The sequence below is a fragment of the Haplochromis burtoni genome, unplaced genomic scaffold (assembly GCF_018398535.1).
Source record: "Haplochromis burtoni strain Fernald_Lab_line unplaced genomic scaffold, NCSU_Asbu1 Contig_669, whole genome shotgun sequence".
NCBI classification, from domain to species: Eukaryota; Metazoa; Chordata; class Actinopteri; order Cichliformes; family Cichlidae; genus Haplochromis; species Haplochromis burtoni.
This window is the reverse complement of record NW_024583030.1, coordinates 28,706-39,559: the sequence shown is the minus strand read 5'-3', so window position 1 is coordinate 39,559 and position 10,854 is coordinate 28,706. Positions and strand designations below refer to the sequence as shown.

Here is a 10,854-nt window from a genome sequence, read left to right as displayed (position 1 = left end):
TCTCTCCGGCCTTTTCTCTTTTGGCTCTCTTTTCAGGTAGTTCAGCCTCCACTTCCATGTCTGTGTTGTTCTCACCTCTCCTCTAGTTTCCGATTTGTCTGTTTCACAAATGTGTCTGCAGCTGACTTCACAGGTGGGAAGTCCCGGGCGATGCTTTTGAGGCTATCTTGTGTGCACTCCAACACACTCCTACTGCCTCTGCAAGTTCAGTTATCAGTTACCACAATAATTAAAAACAGTTCAAGTAGGACTGTTTGTTAAAAGTAACTGTAATGTTTTAATACATTAATGTTATCGGTTCAGTTTTTCCATCTGCATCCAGGTCGCTGAATGAATGATTTTAACCTTCTGAGTAAGTCAGTGAATCATTAAGACAGTTTTTGAGATTCTTCACTCAGTGTGTTTAAAATCTTTCTCGGTCTCACATTATAATTTCTTTATTTTGACTTTTTTATTTTCTTTCTAAATTATCACCTTTCTTCCAAACGTGTTAAATTGTTTTGTTAATTTAAACATGTTGCTAACACCACTGCAGCTTTTTGTTACTTCCACACGCAGCTTCCTCCTGTCTTCCACAATTCTCTTTTTGTACTTCCAGTGATTCACCACAGGATGGCGCTCCATCTCTTTGCTTCTCTCTTTCAAACCGAGGCAGACGTTTTTATTTGCGTGAGAAGTTGTCAGATTTATAGTAAACAGGAAGTACTTTGTTGCCATGGATTCTGTGAGTCAAACTGGTGCAGCGGTGTGACGTATACCTTTGAGTGTGATACAGCCTGACACTGTATCACTGAATGAAAAAGTATCTTAATCCTTGATTAAGGTTGTTATTTATGAAAACATGCTCATCTTTTAAAATGTAAGGCTCGCCTATCATCGGCTCTTCTATTCAGGTCTTTAAGTTAGAAATTCCAGTTAGTCGGATGTTTTTGAAGCTGTCCTTGGTTATATGTGGAAAACTCTAACATTAACTGGCCTGTTCCTCCAGCTGGAGTCTTTCCTGGGTTCATGTTGTGTTTTGTCTAATGCCATATTCATGCAGCCTTGCTGGAAGTCAGTTATGTACGTCAGAAAGCCCAGATTACATCTGATTACAAACACTGGGAACACAAATCTTAAACACTTGTTTGGTTTAAATAAATGTGTAGTTTGAATATTTCAGATAAATCTTCTGCTTTGTTATGTTACATTTTTTAACTTTATGAAATTAAATTTAGGAAAATTAATATAACTTCTATTAAAATGGCACATACTCTATCCACTTACCTCCATCCCTCCATCCACAGACAACAATAAGAATTTATGGTTATGGTTGGTAATGCAGTGTGTTGTTACAGCCACAAGAGGGCAGCAACCTTAAGGTTTTATCTTTAGCAGCAACATTTATATAGATGATATTTTATTAAAGGTAAATGTTATTCATGTTATATTGACTGTATTATAAAAAGCAGGCAGAATTATAAAGAATAATAAATTAAATCTAACAAAAAACTAGACGTGGAAAATGCAAAGATAAACAAGAATCCTGCAGTTTGAGGCAGTGTGAGGTTTTGACCAGCAGGGGGCAGCAGAGTAGAAAGGCAGGAGGAGCTGCTGTTAAACAAAGGTTGGCTCAAATCATGAAATAGTGTTGCATGCGGTGGGTTGTGTATTTTATAGTGATATCCGGTGCACAGTGAGTGTTTCTGTAGCACTTTGAAGTCCTCGGAGTATGCCAGAGTATCTGCACCTGTGTGTTTTCCTCAGCTGTGTCCACTTCCCTTAATTAGACCGTGCTTTATTTATGGTGCTGCCTCCACTTTGTTTCTTGGCGTGTCTGTGAGCCTCTTCTGTGGTCTTTGTGTGTCATGGATTTAGTAAACAGCCTTAATAAACAGGTTTGCTGTTTTTATTCTGGGTCTTCTCTAAGATGCTGTTAAAAAGCTCACCACCCTCCAAAACACCTCCACAGGTAGGTCTTCTGGGCCAGTGGCTTTTCCCCACCTCTCACTCCATCCTCTGCGCTTCCTGATTTTCTAACTGTCATCCTCTCATTTCTACATTCATCACATCCCCAGAGTACTCCTTCCATCTTCACACTCCTTTCACTTGTTAGCACATTATCATCTCCATCCTTAATCACTTCTGTCCTTTCCTGCTTAGTCGATCATTACAAGTCATTTTCTCCTCCTTTGCTATCAGCCTGAAATACAGCTTACTGGGCTTTTTGCTTTGTCACCTCTTTGCCGTACGCTTAAGCTCCCAGTACTTCCACTTTCTTCAGCTTCCTGAATATCCCACTTTTTTTGCTGACCCAAATACCTTCCTGCACTGCCTCATTCCACCACCAAGTCTCCTTGTATTTCTCGATACACCAAACACTTTCTTGGCCGTTTCCTCAGCACTTCCAGTCATCTGCTAAGTCCTTCCCACCACCCAGAGCCTGTCTCAGCTCCTCCCAAACTCTGTGCGGCATTCTTGGCTCTGCATTCACTCACTTCCTCCCACAGACTTCCATCTGATGCCCTCTAGCTGCATTCTCGTTAAATCGAACACTCTTGGCCATCATCCAGTGTTCCTCCCTCCTCTTGAAGTACAGGTTCACCAACAAGCTTTTCACCTGTGTCCCCTTCCCTGACACGTCCACTGAAGTCTGCTTCAAAAAGCTGGTTTAAATGTACCTCTGAGGACCTCAAATACAGCAACAGGCTGTAATGAAGCAATAAACAGCCGATGCAGCTGTTCCTCGTGACATCTTTAACAGCTAAACATCTGGCACGCCTGTTGCCTCCGTTTCTCTGTGTTTCTGCTTCTTTCACCTCGTTTTTGATGGGAGGGTCTAAGATATGAGGAGAGAAATAAAGGATGTACACCCGGGAAATGAGACCTGGAGATGGTTGAAGCCTATTCTTTCATTTTGTGAATTTAAAAATAAATAAATAAATAGTTTCTTCATAGGTCTTGACCATGGAGCCCATAATCTGTTCTTTATATTTCCGTTTCATAGATGTTATTTTGATGTTGTCTTTCCCAGAATTAATTCAGATGACATCAAAACAGAGAAAATAAAAAATCACATCAAAGTAAAATAAATAAATATAATAACAGTATATTTGCTGTGCTAAATTCTTGTTTCTCCTTTTAGTGGCTTTGTTTATAATATATCCAAAATAATTGTTTAAATATGTTTTGCTTTTGTTTAAAATTCTTTCTCTTAGGTTAGTTTTCCTTTAAATTTTTATTTTATTTTTTAATGATATTGTAATTGGTTTTATTTTATCAAACTTGATTCATTTAATACATTTTCTATTAGCAGATTACTGCTTTTGCATTCGTAGCTCGTGATCCTTTTCTTCGTTCTGTTGTTTGTTTGTTTATTCAATCCAGGTTTTCTTTCGATAAACATTGTTTTGCTTGTTTGTTTTCATGACTTCATCACGGGATAAGAGCGGGTTTCCCGGAACTTTGTTCCTTTACATCATTTACAGTCACGACCACCCTCTTACCATTCACAAAAAGTACACGTCCGCTGAGTAAAATAGTTCCCATATTTTGCACATCTTCTTGCTGAATTTAAAGTAAAACTAATACTACAATCAAGCTTTTATGGCAGAAATGCACTAAAGGTTATTTTCTAAAGGGTCAGCAGCACATCGATAGGTCCCGTTTGTTTACTACGTAGTTCGCATTTGGCGGGAAGATTGTAGTGCCGGCGGATGAAGATAAAAAAGCCGGAGTATTTAATGTGTGTGAAGCAGCTGATGGCTGAGTTTCACGCTGAGACGGCAGAGCAGCTGGGCGACACTGAGGGACCGTTATAGCGTCTGTTATCGAGAAACTGAGGATTATTTAAGACTGACAGGCTCTGCTGGACAAAGCCCGCTATAAGTTTACTCGTTACTCGCTTGAACATTTGGACCTTTTTCACGTTTTCACCTTAACTGTTGGAGAAAAACGGTAAGTTTATGTCTGAAGCTTTCTGGATGCTTTTCTTTGCTGTCGTTTAACTTTTCGCTTAGTCAGTTTAAAATGTGTGCCGAATTTATCGCTGATGTTCGTTCTTCGCATTTTGACCGTTTTTCCTTTGATGCGTGACTCTGAATAAATGGTTCAATGTTATTAAACTAGCGTCGCGCATTTTGACAGCTGAGTTTCGCATATCTGCAGAAGTTCTCGCCTGTCTGGAGACTTTACTCATACTGAAGCTCTGTGTTTAACTCTGCTCTGCAACCTTTACTTATGTCTTCTAACCGCATATTCTGTTCTTATTTTTTGATAAAATTACTACTTTTAAAACTGTTACGCATGTTAAATCCCGAGTTTTAATACATTTGAGTGAGCGTGTCTGCACTGCAGATGTGTGTAGTGCTGTTTACTGATGAAGGATCTTTGCTTTCTATTATGTAAACTCGGGCTTTAATCCAAAGAAAGCTAAACTAGTTGTTTTTTGAATGGAGTCTGGCATGCTTAACTGATTCTCCTGCACTGTTGTAATATCAGATGGTTTTTGATGTTGTGGTCGTGTGCTTGGCTCAGGCTGACCTCCTGTTGTGTTTCTCAGGCCGCCGTCATGCCGCCGGTGTTGAACAGCACAAACTACGATTATGACTACGACGTGGTCCAGCCCTACTTCTTCCTGAATGGTGAAGAGGAAGACTTCTACCCTCCTCCACGCAGCCAGCTCCTGCCGGCTCCCAGCGAAGACATCTGGAAGAAGTTCGAGCTGCTGCCTACACCTCCCTTGTCCCCCAGCCGGAGACCCTCCCTGTCTGCCGCCGACCACTTGGAGGCGGTGTCTGACCTCTTGGACGATGACCACAGCTCCTCTGCAGCATTTCTGCAATCCTTCATCATCCAGGATTGCATGTGGAGCAGCAGCTTCGCCGCCGCCACAGAGCTGGAGAAGGTGGTGTCAGAGAGGCTGGCCTCGCTGCGGGCCCGCCGGGACTCCTGCAACACTAAGACCATCACAGACAGAACAGCTGACGAGCAGGTGGGCGGGTCTCAAGTGAGCGCTGGGTACCTGCAGGACTTCCACACCTCGGTGACAGACTGCATTGACCCCTCTGTGGTGTTCCTGGGTGAGAAGCAGATGGATGATGGTGTGGCGATGGAGGTGGGGTCTGAGCTGAGACTGGACTCGCCACCACCCAGCAGCAGTGACAGTGAATCAGGTGAGTTTTATTTTGAAAAGCCAGCTCTTTAATCCTGAGTATCAGAGTCACTGAACTCTGATTTTCTCCGACCTTTCCTTCACTTCTCATTTACCCTCTGAGACCAGTGGTTAGAAACAAAGAAGCATCAGGTAGGATCCACTTGCATTTTGGGAAATGTAGTAACCCAGTGATTTTCAGAGTATCTCATAATACTGCATCTATTGAAACAGCCCGGCTCAGGTGCGTTGGGGTCCAATCAGCTGACTGAAGTGAACTCCTTAAAATCAGTAGCTAGTTTTCTTCTTGCAGTCAGTACTTTTACATCACAGGAAGTGCAGAGGACAGTCAAATGATGTGGGGGCTCTCAGTGAAACAGTGCCCGTCATCCCAGATCAGACCAGCTGTTCAGAAAGCTTCACCACAGGGCTCTTTCTGTTCCTCATACGTCACCATTATTTTAACGCTATAGTTACTGTGGATAGTAGTGCATTAAAATGTAACCTTAGTCTGAATTAAGCTGTGGATTAAAATATCCACCAGTACTGTCAGTGTCAGCAGACATCTGAGAAATGTTTTCATTGGCCGGTAAATGTCTGGAAACTATGGAAGCGAGGAGTTCAAGGAGGGCATGTTTTCTGTCTCGCTCTGCTGCTTTCACTCGTTTTCTGTCCCTCGCTCGTCCATCAGCAGGACGGTGGTTTTGGCTCAGACCGCGATCACTTTTATTTACACCAGAATGTTTTTCCTTGTTTTTCCCAGAAGAGGAAGATGATGATGAGGAAGAGGAAGAGATCGATGTGGTGACAGTGGACAGGAGAAAGTCATCTCGGCGGTCCCACACCTCCCCTCTGGTCCTCAAACGCTCTCACGTCAACATCCACCAACACAACTACGCTGCCCAGCAACCCCCTGAGAAACGGGTGAAGGCGGAGAGCAGCAGCGCGGCACCGAGGCAGAGCGGCGGGCGCCGGTGCTGGAGCCCGAAATCGGAGGGCGAGGACAACGACAAGCGCAGGACTCACAACGTGGCTGGAGAGGCAGCGGAGAAACGAGCTGAAGATGAGCTTCATGGTTCTGAGGGACGAGGTCCCAGCGGTGGCCAACAATGAAAAAGCGGCGAAGGTGGTGATCCTGAAGAAGGCGGCGGAGTTCATCATGGAGGTCAGAGAGCAGGAGAGGAAGCTGTTGGCAAAGAAAGATGAACTGAGGAAGAGGAGCAGAGAGCTGAAGCAGAGGCTGCAGCAGCTCAGGACTTCACATTAACATCTGCTCAGTCGTTCTAGTTTCTTCACTTCAGGTTTTAAAGCTAAAATAATGACCGACGTCACCTGAATGCAGCACGCTGCCCGTGGGGCTCGCTGCTCGTCTGCAATCAGGTTTTCTGTTTTTTTTATTTATTTTTGTTTTTATTGACTATTTTAATTTAAAGTAGTTTTTCAAACATTCCAGTTTATGAGGCGACAATGTGAATAAATATGTGTCATAACTTTAATTTACAGCTGATGATGAACAATAATTTAATTCACTATATTTAATCTGTTCACTCCCTAAAGTTGTCTTTTGTATTTTTAATTTCAGAGTTTATTTTTATATATATTGTTTTTGTTCAAAAGCTTTTTTGCACTAAAAGTACATCAGAAGTGTTTTCATCCCTTCAGAATAAAAGCCCTTCACATGTTGGAGCTTCTCTTGATCTCAAAGTGTCTGCTTTGTTTCTGCAAACCTCCCTGTTTGTTTGTTTGTAAGTCCCAGAATCATGTGGCGGTGTGAAACGTGCCTCAGGCAGCCGCTGGATCCCCTTAGAAGGATCAGCTTAAACCCACAGTGATGTTACCCCACAGTCACTGATAAAATTCAAGTTTCAGTGGAAGTGTTTTCAGCTTCTTGTAACATCTGAGGGTGGAATCGCCAAGTTGGTTCCTTAGAGACAAATTCCGCCTCTTGAAAATGATCCAGCGCATATTCCTGTGGGTCATTTTCATGGCATTTCCTCTGTATTCTGGCCTGAGCTGTTTCTTTTCAGTCATTACTCAACATTTCGGCTGCGTCATCGGAGAACATCCGGCCCAGCGGAGCAGCGCGCTGAGGCTGTCGTGGTGCTGCGCGATTTCCACACTGAACACGGGGTGAAAGTTCAAACCAAATCAGCTGCTCTGCATTTACCAGCCGCATCACTTTAAGAGGGTCAAAGATCAACCGGCATGGCTTTGACTGAACAGTATCTATATACACATAACTCCCTACGCTAGTAGTTAAATAATCTTTTAACTGAATAGCTGTCAAAGTTAATTTAACTCAGGACCACAGAAGAATGTAAAAATCAAACACACCCGAGTTAGTCACATCATTTAATGTAAGTTCAGGCCAATCATGTTCACACAAAGCTGTCAAACATGCAGCTGATCTCAGAAAGCAGCAGGCTGTACACTTACGTAATCAAATATATCCTGATCATGTGTCATACAGCCTGGACTCAGCAAAAAAACTTTATTGATTGAACACAGAGGTGGTAAATGTGTCCATATGCTGAGTCACGAATGTTCCCACCTGGAAGTGTTCGTTCTTCACTCCACAGAGAATTTACAGGGAACTGTAGGGAACGCAACACGATATGAAATTCAGTTTGTGACTTATGCTCAGATCAGTCAGGCAGGGTTTGTGTTCGGCTCGCTCGTCAGATCTGGTTTTAAAGGATTGAAGTTGTTACAATGAAACAAGCTTCTCTGAAACAGGCTGGTGTCACAGTCATTTATTTTTACTGTTGAATGTGATATACATGAGTGATGTAAGTAAAACAACAGCCTAAAATCTGAGGTTTCTGAGGCAGAACAGGATAAAGTGTGTTTTTGAAATATACGCTCAAAATGAATGAGACCAATAAAGCAAATGTTTTTTTAATCAATAATCAGAATCAGCATATTTAATCCCTGAGGAAATGATGTGGGTTACAGTTGCTCAGTATAAATAACAGAAACAGAAACACAGACATTTAAGTAATAGCACAATATATACAAATCGCTCAACAATAAAATAATCAAGGATTAACAGAGGTGATTATAAACAAATATCAAGAAAGCTGACAGGAATATCGCAGAGTAGAAAGAGTGTGTGCAAAAGGGTGTAACTACTGCAGTGTTTGCGCTGTGTTAGAGGGAGATGGCGTCAGGCAGGAATGGTTTCCTGTGTCGGATTGGTCACCTGAGTCTCTCGCTGAACGAGCCAGCGTGTCATGGAGTGGGTGGGAGGTGTTATCCAACATTGTCTTTATGACACCACCTTGAGGGAGTCCAGCTCCATCCCCACAACACTACAGGCCTTACAGATCAGTTTATTGAGTCTGTTGGCATCTGCGACCCTCAGCCTGCTCCCCCAGCATGCAACAGCATAGAGGATCGCACTGGCCACAACAGACTCATAGAAAATCCTGCAGCATTTTCTGGCAGATGTTGAAGGACCTCAGTCGCCTCAAAAAATAGAGACGACTCTGGCCCTTCCTGTAAAGTGCTGTGGTGTTTTTAGCCCAGTCCAGTTTATTGTCAATGTGTACTCCAAGGTATTTATAGTCCTCCACAATGTCAACACTGACCCCCTGGATTGAAACAGGGGTCAAGTGTTTCCTGGTCTTCCTGAAGTCCACGATCAGTTCCTTGGTCTTTGCCACGTTGAGCTGCAGATGATTCTGCTCACACCACGTGACAAAGGAGTCGACCACAGCCCGGTACTCTGTCTCATCATCCCTGCTGATGCATCCAACCACCGCAGAGTCATCAGAAAACTTCTGAAGATGGCAGGTCTCTGTGCAGTGGCTGAAGTCTGTGGTGTAGAGGGTGAAGAGGAAGGGGGAGAGGACAGTCCCTGTGTGCCCCTGTGTTGCTGATCACCTTGTCAGACACACACTGTGAGGAGACGTCATATTGTGGTCTTCCTGTCAGGTAATCAACAATCCAGGACACCAGAGAAGCATCCACCTGCATCGCTGTCTAGACTTATCACCCAGGAGGGTCGGCCTGATGGTGTTGAAAGCACTGGAAAAGTCAAAAAACCATGACCCTCACAGTGCTCACGCTGGTCCAGATGGGTGTAGACACGATTGAGCAGAAGATGATGACGTCCTCACTTCCAAGACGGGGCTGGTAAGCAAACTGAAGCAGATCCTGATGTGGCAACAGTGCTATATGGAGAGGGAGGGAGCGACAGTGGTGTGGCTCAGGCTGACAGGTGAGGTTGTGGGTGTGTGAGCATTCACTGAAAAACAAATTCAACTCGTCGGCTCTATCCTCACCTGAATCCAGTGGTGGTCTTCATGCCACTCAATAAAGGCACATGAGTCAAATTCAGCCTTCATATGGTTGGACTCATCAGCAGCAACGACGTGGGAGTTCACATCTCAGACAACCTCACCTGGACCACCAACACCACCTCCATCCAAAGCCCAGCAGCACCTCCACTTCCTGGGACACCTGCAGCAGCCAACCCTCCTCCCATCCTCACCATGTTCTACAGGAGCACCATGGAGAGCGTTCTGACCAGCTGCATCTCCGTGTGGTTCAGAAACTGCAATGTTGTGATCTCAGCAAACTACAACAAATTGTTAAAGCAGCTGCCAAGATCACTGGAACATCTCTCCCTCTGCTGCAGGACATCTTCCACAACTGCTGCATCAGTAAGGCCTCCGGCGTCATGCTTGACCCCTCACACCCCTCATATGGACTCTGTTCCCTCTGGCAGACCCTACCGCAGCATCGGGGCCAGATCCTCCAGACTGCGGATTAGCTTTTTCCCCCAAGCCATCAGACTCCTGAACTCACTGCCGCCCCCTCGCAAACATGGGGTCTCTGAAAAGAGGTTCTGAATATGACTTTTGCAGGGAAAATAAAAGTATCTTTTGATATTCTTCTGACTTTTATTTCACTCATCTGTTTCTGATATTTAATCACTGATAAAGAGTCTGGGTGCCGGCCGTGAACTTTCCTTGTTGCGTCTAGAGTTCAGGCATGCAAGAAACAAAAGAAAAGAACCACTTTGATAACAGCATCAGGACAGGATCCTCTCTCATTCTTTCCATGAATAAAAAACTAATTTCTGAGTCGCAGTGACTCAGGCTGATTCACGGGAACAGTCCAGACTGCTGAGTCATGCTGAAAACCTGCAGATCGTCCAGGACGGTCAGCAGTGACTGAGGGGTGACGAGTTTCCGGTTTCTGCTGCTCCAGAGCTTTGTTTCCCACTTTTTCCACGTTTCTATTACCTCAGCGCTCATGTTTCTGATTAATTCTCAGTTTGAATTTGAAATCTGCATTAAGAATATTTTAGAAGAAAGCACAAACAAGCAGCCGCTAAGGGACACGGAGCTTTGAGAGATGGAAAGGACTTTGAAGAGGTCTCAGCGACACTAAGACGATTCTTGTTCGTCCACACAGAGAGACATATGAGACTCTTTGTGAACCTCCAAACCACCGTGGACAGCTGAGTGTTGCTCTGAGGTTCCAAACAGAGAAGCCTGTGGACCCACAGCCTCTGAGTGACTGACTGTAAGGTGCCAGGAAGAAAATCCACATGAAGATAAAGAATGGGCTCTCGGGTGTCCACTGGGCTTTTAAATGCCTCCCACAGCAACCATAAATGAGTCCAGTGTGTCCTTGAATAAATCATGAGGTGTTTTATGGACTCCTAAATCTCCTCATAAAAACATATAGTGGGCTCTTAGGTCTGTGGTAGT

The 10,854-nt window shown here is 44.0% G+C and overlaps 1 protein-coding gene across 1 annotated transcript; it reads left to right on the top strand.

The window, feature by feature from the left end:
* The first annotated feature begins 1,806 nt into the window (after window positions 1-1,806).
* On the top strand, window positions 1,807-6,822 carry LOC121811750 (transcriptional regulator Myc-2-like). The gene is given in 4 exon segments (XM_042215174.1): window positions 1,807-1,951; window positions 4,541-5,153; window positions 5,895-6,163; window positions 6,165-6,822. Coding segments are annotated over 4 exon segments (1,158 nt in total). The 5' UTR covers window positions 1,807-1,909; the 3' UTR covers window positions 6,399-6,822.
* The last annotated feature ends 4,032 nt before the right edge of the window (window positions 6,823-10,854 follow it).